Source organism: Chiloscyllium plagiosum, unplaced genomic scaffold (genome assembly GCF_037043375.1).
Source record: "Chiloscyllium plagiosum isolate Xiang-an unplaced genomic scaffold, Cpla_swu_hap1 HiC_scaffold_39, whole genome shotgun sequence".
Lineage (NCBI taxonomy): Eukaryota > Metazoa > Chordata > Chondrichthyes > Orectolobiformes > Hemiscylliidae > Chiloscyllium > Chiloscyllium plagiosum.
The window spans coordinates 4,226,832-4,243,811 of NW_028270177.1; the positions used below are offsets into that span (position 1 = coordinate 4,226,832).

At 46.1% G+C, this 16,980-nt stretch overlaps 1 protein-coding gene across 2 annotated transcripts in view; it reads left to right on the forward strand.

The window, feature by feature from the left end:
- The first annotated feature begins 13,592 nt into the window (after positions 1–13,592).
- The window catches only part of golm2 (golgi membrane protein 2), an 83,687-nt gene continuing 80,299 nt past the window's right edge, over positions 13,593–16,980 (forward strand). The window contains exon 1 of one of the 2 annotated variants that reach the window (XM_087981313.1): positions 13,593–14,244. In XM_087981313.1, coding sequence (XP_087837439.1) covers positions 14,092–14,244 — 153 coding nt within the window. In that variant the 5' untranslated portion in view covers positions 13,593–14,091. The remainder of the gene's footprint in view (positions 14,245–16,980) is intronic. The other variant, XM_087981314.1, reaches the window with a different exon arrangement.

Consider the following 16,980-nt stretch of genomic DNA (forward strand, 5'->3'; position numbering starts at 1 on the left):
GAAATTCAATTTTTTTGTATAACCAGATTATACAAGGAATGTCAAGAAGATTACAGTGGACAGTGTATCTAGCTCTCTATTTCTGGAGTGCTGAAGGTGACAATTTCACACAAACCTCATCTCATCTCATGATGCTTGTCAAAACTGGAAATGGAGATTAATATGTAGTGGTTTTGCAACACCAATATCTGTGTTCGCTTCCTACATATGAATTTGGAGCAGAAGGCTATTTGGTCCAGTTCCTGAAATGATACTGGATCCTTTCCCTTGCCCATCAATGCTGGGATTGTGTTTGGCAATTTGCCTTGAATGAGGGGCAAAATGGATACATTTCTTGTCTGATAGTTTTATACTGCAGCCTATGAGTCAATGACAAATATCTATGACTACTATTAAATAATACTTTGTTGAGACCTGCATTATTTTTACTTTATCATTTTTGGTTTGGTTTGTAAAATGTGAGTTGAGAGTTGAAGGTGATCTTTGAGCTGTGAACAACAGCTTGTTTCAAAACAAAACAGAACAAACAAACTGATATTTGTTTATGAGGCCAGATTTGGAAGTTAATTGTAGGTTGGTACTTATTCAACATACTCTATAAACATTTTAACGTTGAAGATACATTACGTTCAAACAGATTACAGCCATTTGAATATTAAGTGGGGTCTCACGGGGAATTATGGTATCAACCTGAGGAACAAAAGATATATTGGAAAAAACAGGAAGATTAAACAAAGTGTGCACAGGTTTTGGTCAGGATTGTGACTGCCAAAGCTGCAGGTCAACAAATTGATTGTTCCGTGGTTATCCTCCCATTATAAACTTATTGGAAGTTTAGAGAATAAAATCTCTATAAAATCAGTTATAAGAGTTTAATGAATATTCTTCAGAGCCTAATGGAAGCTGTTTGCATTGACTGGTGCATTCAATGAAGATTCCTGAAGAAGGGCTCATGCCCGAAACGTCGATTCTCCTGCTCCTTGGATGCTGCCTGACCTGCTGCGCTTTTCCAGCAACATATTTTCAACTCTGATCTCCAGCATCTGCAGTCCTCACTTTCTCCTGGTGCATTCAGAAACCCAAGAAGATATAATCCCATTACCTGTGATATTATGGATAATGAAGACTGCTAACACAGACTGGCTAATTACATCTCCCTTATTTTTCTTTTGACTTATCCCTTAACTGTGCCTGTTTGCTTGTTCATCTTTGAGGAGTGGGGACGAGAATCAAAGAAGATTGGGTTTATATAAAAGACAGACATTCATTATATTACCTTGTTGCTTACTTTTGCTCTTATAAAACTACTGTATTATTAATAAATTGTTAATTATTTTGTTTAAGCTGTAACCTTAGTGTTACTTAAAATTTCTGGTTTGGAACCATTGGAGTAATTTTGATGGTCATTGAGTATTTTAATCTTACTGTTGCAAATATAGGAATAGGGAGGCTGATTTGAATGGGCTGTCTGTCTCCACGTTGAAACAACTTAGAATTGATGCAAATGGAGATATAATAGAGTCAGGGAGCTACAGAGAATACATCACAGAAACAGACCCATGGGTCCAATGACTCCATGCCGAACATAATCCCAAACTAAACTTGTCCCACCTGCCTGCTCATGGCCCATATCCCTCCAAACCTTTCCTATTCATGTATCCATCCAAACGTTTTTGAAACATTGCAATTTCAAGCAGCAGGTAGTGAAGAAGGCTAATAGCATGCTGGGCTTCATAACAAGAGGAATTGAGTATAGAAGCAAAGAGGTGCTTCTGCAGCTGTACAGGGCCCTGGTGAAACCACACCTGGAGTACTGTGTGCAGTTCTGGTCTCCAAATTTGAGAAAAGACATTCTGGCTATTGAGGGAGTGCAGCATACCTTACACTGAAAGACTGAAGCGACTGGGCTTGTATACCCTTGAGTTTCGAAGATTGAGGGGGGATCTGATTGAGACGTATAAGATTATGAAAGGATTGGACACTCTGGCAGTAGGAAACATATTTCCACTGATGGGTGAGTGCCGAACGAGAGGACACAGCTTAAAAATACGGGGTAGACCATTTAGGACAGAGCTCAGGAGAAACTTCTTCACCCAGAGAGTGGTGGCTGTGAGGAATGCTCTGCCCCAGAGGGCAGTGGAGGCCCACTCTCTGGATTCATTTAAGAAAGAGTTGGATAGAGCTCTCAAAGATAGTGGAATCCAGGGTTATGGAGATAAGGCAGGAACAGGATACTGATTAGGAATGATCAGCCATGATTACATTGAATGGCGGTGCAGGCTCGAAGGGCTGAATGGCCTACTCCTGCACCTATTGTCTATTGTCTAATTGTACCCACATTCACCACTTTCCCAGGAGGTTCATTCCACATACGAACCATCCTTATGTAAAATATTTGCCTCATGCCTTTCTAAAAATCTCTCTCCTCTCATGTGCCCCCTAGTCTTGAAATCCCCCATCTTGGAAAAAAGACATCTTACCATGTTCCTTTTATCGCAGTGCAGCCCAGTGTCAAATTTGTTTTGAAACATTTTAGGATATTTTATGACTTAAGAGGTGGTATACAAATGCAAGTTGTTGTTGCTGCATTTCACCACGTGCTGTACCTCAAGTTGTTTTACAGTCAATTAAATACTTTCCAAATGTAGTTTCTGCTGTAATATAGGAAACTTGCACACAGCAAGCTCCCACAAGCGACAAAGTGATAATGACCTAATTTTAGTGGCACTGGTTGAGGGATAAACATTGGGGAGATCTCTCTTGCTCTTCTTTAAATAGTGTCATTGGATCTTTTATGTCTACCTGACAGAGCTAACATCTCATTTGATAGACTGCAAGCACATACAACAGTGCAGGAAGTGGCCCGAGAAATAGTAGATGCGCTGATGGTATTCTTTCAAAATTCTAGAGTATTTCCTAACGATTGGAAGGTAGTTAACATAACCCCGGTATATAAGAAGAAAATAGCAAATTATAGGCTGGTTAGCTTGGCATCATTAATGCCAAAAAATACAAGAGTCCGTTATAAAAAATGTAATAGGAAAGCACATGGAAGATAGTTACAGGATTGGACAGAGTCAACATGGATGGTGATAAATTGGAAAAGGGGGTGCTGTAATGAGACCTGGGTGTCCTCATGCACCAGTCACTGCCAGTGCAACCGGCAGTGAAGAAAGAATATGATATGTTAACCTCTATAGGAAGAGGATTTGGGTACAGACGCAAGGATGTCTTGCTGCAACTGCACAGGGCACTGTAAGACCATCCGTGGAGTACTGCGATTTTCATTTCCTTATCTGAGGAAGAATGTTCTGGCTATTGAGAGAATGCAAAGGAAGTTTACCAGCCTGATTCCTGCACAGGGAGAGATTGGATCGGTTCACTACTGTTTTCAGAAATGAGAGGAGCTTATAAGAAACTTTTAACAGGTTTAGACAAGGCAGATGCAAGAAGGATGTTCTTGATGATTGGGGAATCCAAAACCAGGGATCACAGTTTAAGCCTTTTAGGAGAGACAAAAAGAAATTTCTCACCCAGACAGTGGTGAGCTTGTGGAATTTTTTGTCACAGAAAACCTTTGAGGGCAAAATATTGAAAACTTTCAAAAAGATGTAGATATGGTTCTGAGGACTAAATGGATCAAAGGATTTGGGAAGAAAGCAGGAACAGGGTACTGAGTTGAATGATCAGCCATGATTGTATTGAATGACGTAGCAGGTTGGAAGGGCCATTCCTGCACCTTTATTCTTTGTTTCTATAATACCCTGTAACTTCTTTCAATCACCATTTAACAATGACTACTTATTAAAATTACCCATCTTTTCCTGGTCAGTGTTAAGTTGTATTTTCATGGCGTTTTGAAATAATTTATTTAATTAAATCAACATTACCTAAATAGAATATCCCATCATTATCACATTGCTGTGACAATTATAATAATTCCTGATGTCAATCCTTTAAAAGACAGTCCACAGAGTTATGTCAGTCCGACTGCCATTGTCCACTGTTTCTATTACTATTTTTTCCTGAGTTGAAGTTTGACCTTGAAAGTGGAGCTTAAAGGCTGTGGAAATCAGTCAGCAACATCAGTGTAAATCAATAAAGGCATGCTGATCCACATCGATTTTAACAATTAGCTGGAAGTTAGAAAATTACCAAGTGATTGTTACAACACAAAAGGAAGAGAAGAGGCAGAAAAGAGAAAGAAATAAGGCAGGTTTTTATCTTGAAATTAACAAAATAAAACAGGAATTAGGAAGGAATGTTTGACAATTAGAGAATTGACCATTTAGAATCCTGTGAAATTATCAATAATATACAGAAAAAGAACTGTCTGCAGTTTTGTACCTGAAAAAATAAAATACAGGAATGGGGCAATTCAGCAACAATAACAACATAAATACATTTGGCATCTTTATTGTCATAAATCGTCCTAAGGTTTTTTTTGTTGGAACATAATCCTTATTTTCCAATATTAATTCCCTGAACTCACTCTCTAGAGACCAATGCTCAAGTTATCTACACTTTTTAAAAAAATATCTGTAGAAGCTCCTACTATTTATTTTTATATTTACAGCCAGCTTTTTCTTGTTCTCTAACTTCTCCTTATAAATCTTTCAGTGAATTGCTGCTCTATGTTCTAAATCCAATCTTTTGTCTTGCCAGTAATCTTTGCAGAATGATATGGTTTTTAAAAAATTTGATACTGTCTTTAACTTCCTTAGTTTATTGTATAAGATTTCTCCTTCAAGAGTCTCTCCTTCTCATTGGAATGTTTTGTTTCTGAGTATTCTGAAATCTGTGTTTAAATGTCTGCCACTGCATCTCTTTTGAATAAACACATAACCTATTTCCCAGTTCACTTTAGCTAGCTCTGTGTCCATGGTGAGATGAAGTATTGTTACTTTTGGGGAACTTAGGTTATAAAGTTGGTGTAAATGGGTTTTTTTGTTTTCATTTCTGTGAAGGTGACTGTTCTTTAGCAGTGGGTCAAAATCTTGTGACATAAGCTAAGTGACTTTAGCTAAGCTAAAAGCTAGAGACAAAGAAAGAGAGGTCAGAAGCCAGAAGTAGGTTTAGTTCAGAAAAAAAGATCCCAGCAGGTGTGTTTCTTAGCAGCCTAAAAGTAGGTAAAATAGCTGGAAAGAAATCCTGAATTTAAAGTGTAAAAAATGTGTTAGCATATGCCTGTGTGTCTCAGAGAGAGACAGTGACAGGGAGAATCACATCAGAGAATGTGTAGAAATTCACCAAAAGGAAACACTTCTAACCTTGTCAACTGAATTAGAAATTTTAAACTGAAGATAGATGTGACACTTCACTGGGGTTGAATGTCTGTAAATGATACTGTTGGGATAAGGGGTTACATCTTCCTTTTTGCTGTTTATAACATATTTTGGAATCATTGTATAAACATATACTTAATTTTCTTTTCCATGTGCCATAAACCTATGCTTTTTTTTAAAGCACATTGGTAGCCAAAGTACAAAAATAAATCTTAGGATCTATTAAGCCAGGCCTCACTCTGGGATTTGACTAGTCTAGTATTACCCTCAACTAGCATCATAACAATGAACTCACAATTTTCCTACTTAAATTTAATACATTTTCCCTCAAATTGAATGTGATATTTGATCATATTCTGATCACTGCTATCTATTTATCACATCTTCCCAAATTGATCATGTACCTTTCTATCCAGTCCTGATTATATGATTCAATAGGACACTGAACACATGGCTCAGACGAAGTCTGCTCCCAATGGTACATAGATGTACAGCACGGAAACAGATCCTTCGGTTCAAATTGTCCATGCAGCTCCCATTTTCCTGAGTACCCCACAAATTGAAGCTCATTTCTCTCTAAAGTTTTAACTCTCTAAACTTATTTATCCAATGCCAATTTTTCCACAGGTCAGATAGTAATCTCCAAATTATTCCCTTTGTGGCGCTGCATTTTAGTTTAGCACCTAGCTGCTCATACTCTCGCAGGAGAACCTCTTTCCAACTTCCACTTATGCCATCAGTATCCATGAGAACCATGACTACAGAATCCTCTTCCTCCTATTATTAGTTCCTCTCCAGCCAAGAGCAGATGTCCTGAACTCTGACACCCGACAAACCATACTGAACTTGCGCTTCAGCTACAGTTAATAGACAATGCTATTTTCTAGGTCTATAGATTGGAAGAAGCAAAAATGACCTTTAGTGGAGTGATATGCTCTTCTTGTCAGATGAGGGAGTTCAGGGAGAGTTTACACGTTACTGAGGATTATATCTGCAATAAGTGCCATTGGTTGCGAATCCTATCCAATTGAATGGATCGGTTGAAGAGACAGTTAGAGGCAATGAGGAATTTACAAGAGCAAGGGGATGTGATGGATGGCAGTTGTAGGAAGGGAGAAAAGTTGCAAATACAGTCACATAGATGGGTTAACTCCAGGAAAGGTAAGAGAGATAGGCAGATAGTATAGGAGTCTTCTGTGACTATCCCCATTTTAAACAGGTATGCTGCCTTGGAAAATATAGGGGGGGGGGGTGATAGATTCTCAGGGGAACGTAGTATGAACAGCCAAGTTTCTGGTATCGAGACTGGCTCTAATGAAATGAGGGGTATGTCGGGTTCCAAGAGATCAATTGTGTTCGGGGACTCTCTAGTCCGAGGCACAGATAGACGTATTACAGCTGCAATTAAGGAGGATATTCCCGGAAATACATCCAAGGAAGTTATTTGGGTTGAACTGAGAATGATATGCTACTTCCCTAGTGCCAGGATCAAGGATGTCTCAGAAAGGGTGCAGAATGTTCTCAAGGGGGAGAGGGACCAGCAGGAGGTCATGGTACACATTGGAACCAATGACATAGGAAGGCAAAAGGAGGCGATTCTGAAGGGAGAATATAGAGAGTTAGGCAGGAATTTAAAAAGGCGGTCCTCGAGGGTAGTAATATCTGGATTACTCCTAGTGCTATGAGCTAATGAGGGCAGGAATAGGGGGATACAGCAGATGAATGCATGGCTGAGGAGCTGGTGTATGGGAGAATGATTCACATTTTTGGATCATTGGAAGCTCTTTTGGGTAGAAGTGACCTGTACAAGAAGGATGGATTACACCTGAATTGGAAGGGGACTAATATCCTTAGATCTCATGGAATACAGGGAGAGCTAGCCATTTGGATACACAACTGGCTCAAAGGTAGAAGACAGAGGGTGGTGGTGGAGGGTTGTTTTTCAGACTGGAGGCCTGTGACCAGTGGAGTTCCACAAGGATCGGTGCTGGGTCCACTACTTCTCATCATTTATACAAATGATTTGGATGTGAACATAAGAGATATAGTTAGTAAATTTGCAGACGACACCAAATTTGGAGGTGTAGTGGACAGCAAAGAAGGTTACCTCAGATTACAACAGGATCTTGACCAGATGGGCCAATGGGCTGAGAAGTGGCAGATGGAGTTTAATTCAGATAAATGCGAGGTGCTGCATTTTGGGAAAGCAAATCTTAGCAGGACTTATACACTTAATGGTAAGATCCTAGGGATTGTTGCTGAACAATGAGACCTTGGAGTGCAGGTTCATAGCTCCTTGAAAGTGGAGTAGCAGGTAGATAGGATAGTGAAGAAGGCGTTTGGTATGCTTTCCTTTATTGGTCAGAGTATTGAGTACAAGAGTTGGGAGGTCATGTTGCGGCTGTACAAGATATTGGTGAGGCCACTGTTGGAATATTGCATGCAATTCTGGTCTCCTTCCTATTGGAAAGACGTTGTGAAACTTGAAAGGGTTCAGAAAACATTTGCAGGGATGTTGCCAGGGTTGGAGGATTTGAGCTATAGAGAGAGGCTGAATAGGCTAGGGCTGTTTTCCCTGAAGTGTTGGAGGCTGAGGGGTGACTTTATAGAGATTTATAAAATCATGAGGGGCATGGATAGGATAAATAGACAAAATCTTTTTCCTAGGGTGGGAGAGTCCAGAACTAGAGGGCATAGGTTTAGGGTGAGTGTGGAAAGATGTAAAAGAGACCTAAGGGGCAACTTTTTCATGCAGAGGGTGGTACGTGTATGGAATGAGCTGCCAAAGGAAGTGGTGGAGGCTAGCACGATCGCAACATTTAAAAGGCATTTGGATGGGTATACGAATAGAAAGGGTTTGAAGGGATATGGGATGGGTGCTGGCAGGTGGGACTAGATTGTGTTGGGATATCTGGTCAGCATGGACGAGTTAGAGTAAAGTGTCTGTTTCCGTGCTATACTTCTCAATGACTCTATGACTCTATGACTCTGAGTATTCTGTCCCCTGCTATCATTACATTCCAATTAATCCCCACCCTTGCTTGAATGATTTCCTGTATCATGGTCCCATACTGTAGATACAGTTTTCATCCATGCAATCCTTGAACCTGTTGGACAATTACAAAGGCTAAGGATCTTCCTCCTACCTGCTGAATCGGCACACCTATCTCATTCACAGTCACACTCAACTGTCCCTAACCACTGATCAAATCAGAAGTCCCTCTCCTACAAGCTATAACTGTCCCCTTGAACAAAGTAACCTTGCCCCTACCTGATGTCTTCACATTTTCTGCAGCTCAGCCTCCACCTCATAATCCTGAGCGAAAGCTTCTTAAGTCACAAAATGTACTGCAGATATGCTCTTCTTGTATTATGCTGGAATCTAGGAAGTCACACATTTTGCAGTTACAACACATTATGTTGAGACACAAGCTCTGAGATGTTAATAAGGAAAACTTTGTAGAATTGACAGGACTGTTTACAGTTTAGTTTGGCAGGAGATGAAGGTGATAGGTCAGGGAGGAGAGGGTGGAGTTTTTCTAGGTGGAAAAGGAGATAGGCAGGTAGAACAAGTCTGGACAAGTCATGGGGACAGTGCTGAGCTGGAAGTTAGAACTACAGTGAGATGGGGGAAGGGGAAATGAGGAAGCTGTTGAAGTCCACATTGATGCCCTGGGGTTGAAGTGTTCCGAGGCGGAAGATGAGGCGTTCTTCCTCCAGGCGTCTGGTGGTGAGGGAGCGGCGGTGAAGGAGGCCCAGGACCTCCATGTCCTCGGCAGAGTGGGAGAAGGAGTTGAAATGTTGGGCCACGGGGCAGTGTGGTTGGTTGGTGTGGGTGTCCCGGAGATTTCCCTAAAGCGCTCTGCTAGGAGGCGCCCAGTCTCCCCAATGTAGAGGAGACCGCATCGGGAGCAACGGATACAATAAATGATATTAGTGGATATGCAAGTAAAACTTTGATGGATGTGGAAGGCTCCTTTAGAGCCTTGGAAGAGGTGAGGGAGGAAGTGTGGGCGCAGGTTTTACAGTTCCTGTGGTGACAGGGGAAAGTGCCAGGATGGGAGGGTGGGTTGTAGGGGGGCGTGGACCTGACCAGATAGTCACAGAGGGAACGGTCTTTGCGGAAGGCGGAAAGGGGTGGGGAGGGAAATATATCCCTGGTGGTGGGGTCTTTTTGGAGGTGGCGGAAATGTCGGCGGATGATTTGGTTCCAGCATCTGTAGTCATTGTTTTTACCTAGTTTAGTTTGGCCTGCCTGGTGTCAGGGTTCAGGACATCTGCTCTCGGTTGGACAGAAACTTATAATAGGAGGGTGAGGATTCTCTAATCATGGTTCTATGGATACTGATGAGTTTGCTGCTGTTTTTCAGGTCTGCACAGAGTCATTTCTTTTTATATACCTTGTGATAGTTTGATGTAAATAAGTGGCTTGCTAGAAAAGTTCAGAAGGCATTTAAAGTAAACCATATTGTTGTGGATCTGGAATCACATGTAGGTCAGACCAGGTAAGGATGGCAGATTTCCTGCTGCGCTTTTCCAGCAACACATTTTCAGCTCCAAGTCAATGTGTTTGTCATTGAACTAATGTCATTTACAAAATACCTTGCAAGAACTGCAACAAACACTACATTGGACAAACAGGCAGAAAACTAGCCACAAGGATACATGAACATAAACTAGCCACAAAAAGACATGACTCAATCTCACCAGTATCCTTACATACAGATGAGGAAGGACACCACTTCGACTGGGACAACACATCCATCCTAGTACAGGCAAAACAGAGACATGCATGAGAATTCCTATAAACATGGCATTCGAACTGGAACTATATCACCAAACATATCGACTTGGATCCCATTTACCACCCTCTGAGAAAAAGAACAGGAAATGACATCACCACAGGAAATTACATCATGAAAACAAGGAAACCCAAACACATAAATAGAAAGCAGGTACACCACCAATACTTCATCTGGAGGCTAACTGAAGATATTACCTAGTATGGTGACAAAACATCTGAAAATGACACCTCCAGCTCAGCAAGCAAATCTACATCCAGTACAATGTATATTACAATAGCTTTGATTAAAACTCAATCACTTCACATGCTGCAAACCCCAGTGGAGGTCATTAAACTCTTGTGGAACCAATCATATTGCCTAGACCTGGGTTAGCAGGCAGACTTTACTATCTAACTTTACTCTCTAACTTTTTAGACTTTGTCAATCTAACTTTGAATAGATCAAAGCTTAAAAAGAGCTTGGTCTTCACTTGACATGGAATAAAGAACATAAGCCTGATTAGTTTTTCTCACAAGAGAGCATTTTGATTGATCATTTTCCACTTCCCCAACCAGACAGGAAATTAGCTTGTTTCACTGGCCAAGAATTTACTTTTATGGGGGCTACCTTCAATTTCCCTAACTGTCCTGGACACTCAAATGAAAAATCATTCCATTGATAATGGAGACTTTTGGAAGTGCTTTGAAGTGAGATAAGGGCCACTGCACAGTCTTATATTCATTATGATTTATTCAATTCATTCAGAAATTATCTTGCGGTAAGGATTTTTGTACAGCTTATTTGTTCAGCAGAGAACCACAAACAGTAGTGAAACAAATGGCTAGATAATTTGTTGGCGTGGTACTTGAGGAATACCTGTTGTCTGAAATCCAGTGACAACTCTTTTTCATGTGGCATCTTGGCATAATTTACATCAACTTTAACAGGCAAGTGAAGCTCCATTTTACCATCTTATCTGACTGTCAGCAGTTCTGTCAATGCAGCACCCATTCAACCCTGCATTGAGTGTCAACTTAGATTATGTCTCAACCCCCAGTTTATACACTGGAGTTCATCTGTTGAACATCGATAATGTTAGGTTAATAAACTTACATTTTAGTTTATTTAGTTTAATTTGTTTAATTCATATTGCTTGGATTCAATCTGCAAAACTGGTTAAATTTTGTTCTACTTTTATTCCTAAAGACAAAGGTCAGCATAAAGATAATCCATCTCTTACAATTCCACACCAATCCAGAAACAATACTACTGATTCAGTGGACAGTATGACATATTCAAGTTGTTGTTGATTTGGCTCTTCATAGGAGAAGGTGTGTTATACCAAGCCTGACAGTAAACAGCTATATCACAATAACTTTGAATTACACAAGCTGTAGTTAACAATTATTACAATAAGCAACTTTTTTTATTTCAACTTGCTTTTTGTTAGTTATTTAGTCACCTGCTCATTCTTTGAGGCAAAAGCTTCCTTGTTTCTCTTTTTAAACATTATTGTCTGTTAACTGCAAATCATCACAATAAGTTATAGAGTCAGTTAAACATGTATTGCGCTCACTGACAGCTTCATCTAACTGTCACTAATGAATCAAGAGAAAATACTGAGGTTAAGCTAAAGCATTAAACAATGGTTCGTATAAATCTTTTATTTTTTTTCTGTTACCAAACCTCTTTAAATTCTAAGCCAACATTGTCCTGCCATTGTACGTTTTGCTGATTTGTGCTGTTAAAGTGGAATATGACATAATTATTTGAATTTGTTAAAAAGAGATGGTGAGTCTCTTGTTCCTGTTTGTGCATCTTTGAGCATGGAATAGCATGTATTGAATTAAAAAGTAGAAAGATTTACTAATGGATTTTCATGAACAGGGATGAGGTTTGTGTACTGAATAATCACTGGTGTAGAATAGTTGGGTTGAATGTCCTGGCTCTGTGCTGTGCATTGTGTGTAATTCAACTTACACTGAAACATTCTGCTTTTGCTTTTCATCTTTGAGACACTGTCATTATTACAGCCACAATACAATAAGATTGTCACAAAAACTGGATTGATAGTGGTTTTCTAATGTCTTAATTTTTAAAAAAGTACTAAAAGGCAGTTACGATATGCTTTGTTAATATGATCATACTTCTACCATGATGTAAATAGAGTTAAAGTTATTCAAAGCGTCCAGGTCTTATTAATCCAGCTCATGGATTCAAGACCAACTCCAAAGACTTGACTGATACACCTATTGCAGTAGCATGAGAGTGCTTCCAAATGCATTCATTGTTGTAAAACATCAAACAAAACTAGTATTTCAAAACAGTGGTATACTCAGTGTCCTGGCCAATACTCATTTCTCAAAATAACATTACTAAAATAAAACTGGACACATTAGATATTAACTATGAAGTTCAGAAGAATGCCATTAGCACAGGTTCATTTGTGTTCCAGCTGAGGTAGAATTTAGACCAGAAACAAACAAGGGTTACTGGTTTCTAAACATTGACTCTGTTTCACTATCCACAGATGGTTGATAAGCTCAGTTGGCTGGATGACTCAAGGAGGATTTTGAAGAAGGGTTACAGGACCTGAAACATTACTTTGATTTCTATCCATAGATGTTGCCAGGCCTACTGATCTTTTCCAGCAATTTCTTTTACTGTGGCTGGATGACTGCTTTGCAATGCAGATAGATGCCAACATGGATTAAATTCATGCACTGGCCGAGGTCACCATGAAGGACTCTCCTTCCGAACCTTTCCCCTTACCTGAAGCATGATGACCCACATGTTAAACCATCACCAGTTGTCTCTCTCTCTCTCTCTCTCTGTCTCTAACGAAAGAACAGCCCTATAATCTGACAGGATTATGGAAACTTTACCTTATTATAGGAGGCGGGACGGGAAGAAGCGAAATGTTAACGTGTGCAGAATAAATGTAAATATTTGAATGACACCAGCCAAATCCTAAAATAAAACAAAGAACTGTGGAGGCAAGAAAAACAGAAAGTGTTGGAGAAACTCAGCTGATCTGGCAGCAGATTGGAGAGAGAAACGGACTTAATGTTTAGACACCAATTACCCTTCTTCAGAACGCCACCTGTTCACGATAGGTACACTATTGTTATGGCTAACTTCAAGGAAACATAAACCTTACTAAATAAGGAAGGTGAGGGCACACAGCCAAACTGCCACATCCGTGTTAACCGGGATGTGAAACGGTCACAAAAACCTCGCACACGGACACTCCAATATCGGGCTCAACGAATGCGGAAGTACTGCTCGCTCACTCGCACAAACTTGCTGCCACTCTGGCCCCGCCCCTTGGGAGGTGGGGGTGGGGGGAGGAGAGGAATCAGGGACCTCACTGGTCCATCCTGCGCGGAAACCCCGCCCTTCCGTCGGTTGCCACGACGTCACAAATGAGTCGGCGAGGGCAGGTTAGGTTTCACGCCATTTATAAGCAGTATCTCGAGGGGAGGCGGGCGGGCACTGGGAGAGCGACTGGATCGTGAGGCGCGGGCGGGACCGGCTCGGGAGGGCGATTAAATTTTACATCTACATCGACATTTAGTGACGAGGAAAAAAAACACACGTCCTCCCCATTAAGGGCAAGTCTCAATCGGCAGAGTGTCGAAGGGGGAAAATAAAATTGATGTCGGCCCGGGAGTGAGGAGATTGTTCGAGAAACGGCGGTATAGAGGGTGATGAGCGGCCGGTTAGGTGCCGGCCCCGGGAGAGGGGATGGAGTGAAGTGAAGCTCGTTATCGTCCGTCACCTCAGGCCCGGCTTCATCACCCCCCCCCCACCCCCCATCCTTCAAGGTGGGAGGCGGAACTCCTCTCTCATCTCCTCCAGTTGGTTATTATTTTGACTTCCTACCTGTCAGTTTTTGTTGTTGTTTTAATTATCTCCCTGGGAACCGGACCGTTCTTTTCCCCCCCCCCCCCCCCCGACTCCAATCCTCCGCGACACACAAACGCCGGGTGTTTTCCGCCCGCTCCCGCCTCAGCGCGGCGATGATGTTCGGGAATAGCCGGCGGGGGGGCCGCCTGCCGTCGCTGCTGCTGCTCGGGCTGCTCGTGCTCATGGCCGTCCTCGGCTTCAACTACTGGCTGCTGTCCAGCCGCCACGGCAAGCTGCAGCTCGAGGTCCTGGAGCTACAGGTGCAGGTACGGGGGGGACCGGGAATTGGGGGGAGAACTGGGAGACGGGGGGGGGGGGGGAGAGAACTGGGAGACGGGGGGGGGGGGGGGGGGGAGAGAACTGGGAGACGGGGGGGGGGGGGGGGGGAGAGAACTGGGAGACGGGGGGGGGGGAGAACTGGGAGACGGGGGGGGGGGAGAACTGGGAGACGGGGGGGGGAGAGAACTGGGAGACGGGGAGGGGGGAGAGAGAACTGGGAGACGGGGGGGGGGGGAGAGAACTGGGAGACGGGGGGGGGGGGAGAGAACTGGGAGACGGGGGGGGGGAGAGAACTGGGAGACGGGGAGGGGGGAGAGAGAACTGGGAGACGGGGGGGGGGGAGAGAACTGGGAGAGGGGGGGGGGAGAGAACTGGGAGACGGGGGGGGGGGAGAGAACTGGGAGACGGGGGGGGGGGGGGGGGGGGAAGAAGAACTGGGAGACTGGGGGGGGGGAAGAGAAGAACTGGGGGGGGGAGAGAAGAACTGGGGGGGGGGAAGAGAAGAACTGGGGGGGGAGAGAAGAACTGGGGGGGGGAGAGAAGAACTGGGAGACGGGGGGGGGGGAAGAACTGGGAGACGGGGGGGGGGAAGAACTGGGAGACGGGGGGGGGGAGAGAACTGGGAGACGGGGGGGGGGGGCGGAGAGAACTGGGAGACGGGGGGGGGGGCGAGAACTGGGAGACGGGGGGGGGCGGAGAGAACTGGGAGACGGGGGGGGGGAGAGAACTGGGAGACGGGGGGGGTGAAGAACTGGGAGACGGGGGGGGGGGGAAGAACTGGGAGACGGGGGGGGGAGAAGAGAACTGGGAGACGGGGGGGGGAGGAGAGAACTGGGAGACGGGGGGGGGGGAGAGAACTGGGAGACGGGGGGGGGGGAGAGAACTGGGAGACGGGGGGGGGAAGAACTGGGAGACGGGGGGGGGAAGAACTGGGAGACGGGGGGGGGGAAGAACTGGGAGACGGGGGGGGGGAGGAAGAACTGGGAGACGGGGGGGGGGGAGGAAGAACTGGGAGACGGGGGGGGGGGGAAGAACTGGGAGACGGGGGGGGGGAGAAGAGAACTGGGAGACGGGGGGGGGAGAAGAGAACTGGGAGACGGGGGGGGGAGGAGAGAACTGGGAGACGGGGGGGGGGGAGAGAACTGGGAGACGGGGGGGGGGGAGAGAACTGGGAGACGGGGGGGGGAAGAACTGGGAGACGGGGGGGGGAAGAACTGGGAGACGGGGGGGGGGGAAGAACTGGGAGACGGGGGGGGGGAGGAAGAACTGGGAGACGGGGGGGGGGGGGAGGAAGAACTGGGAGACGGGGGGGGGGGAGGAAGAACTGGGAGACGGGGGGGGGAGAACTGGGAGACCGGGGGGGGGGGAGAACTGGGAGACGGGGGGGGGGGGGAGAGAACTGGGAGACGGGGGGGGGAAGAACTGGGAGACGGGGGGGGGAAGAACTGGGAGACGGGGGGGGGGGAAGAACTGGGAGACGGGGGGGGGGAGGAAGAACTGGGAGACGGGGGGGGGGGGGAGGAAGAACTGGGAGACCGGGGGGGGGGGAGAACTGGGAGACCGGGGGGGGGGGGGGGGAAGAAGAACTGGGAGACTGGGGGGGGGGGAAGAGAAGAACTGGGGGGGGGGAGAGAAGAACTGGGGGGGGGGAGAGAAGAACTGGGGGGGGGGGGAGAGAAGAACTGGGGGGGGGGGAGAGAGAAGAACTGGGGGGGGGGAGAGAGAAGAACTGGGGGGGGGGGAGAGAAGAACTGGGGGGGGGGGAGAGAAGAACTGGGGGGGGGAGAGAAGAACTGGGGGGGGGAGAGAAGAACTGGGGGGGGGAGAGAAGAACTGGGAGACGGGGGGGAAGAAGAACTGGGAGACGGGGGGGGGAGAACTGGGAGACGGGGGGGGGGAAGAAGAACTGGGAGACTGGGGGGGGGAAGAGAAGAACTGGGGGGGGGGAAGAGAAGAACTGGAGGGGGGGGGGAGAGAAGAACTGGGGGGGGGGGAGAGAAGAACTGGGGGGGGGGAGAGAAGAACTGGGGGGGGGGAGAGAAGAACTGGGGGGGGGGGAGAGAAGAACTGGGGGGGGGGAGAGAAGAACTGGGGGGGGGGAGAGAAGAACTGGGGGGGGGGAGAGAAGAACTGGGGGGGGAGAGAAGAACTGGGAGACGGGGGGGGGGAGGAGAACTGGGAGACGGGGGGGGGGGGAAGAAGAACTGGGAGACGGGGGGGGGAGAACTGGGAGACGGGGGGGGAGAACTGGGAGACGGGGGGGGGGGGAAGAACTGGGAGACGGGGGGGGGGGAAGAACTGGGAGACGGCGGGGGGGGGAAGAACTGGGAGACGGCGGGGGGGGGAAGAACTGGGAGACGGCGGGGGGTGGGAAGAACTGGGAGACGGGGGGGGGGGGAAGAACTGGGAGACGGGGGGGGGGGAGAACTGGGAGACGGCGGGGGGTGGGGGGGGGAAGAACTGGGAGACGGGGGGGGGGGGGGGGAGAACTGGGAGACGGGGGGGGGGGGAGAACTGGGAGACGGGGGGGGGGGGAGAACTGGGAGACGGGGGGGGGGGGGGAGAACTGGGAGACGGGGGGGGGGGGAAGAACTGGGAGACGGGGGGGGAGAACTGGGAGACGGGGGGGGGGAGAGAACTGGGAGACGGGGGGGGAGAATTGGGAGACGGGGGGGGGGGAAGAACTGGGAGACGGGGGGGGGAGAACTGGGAGACGGCGGGGG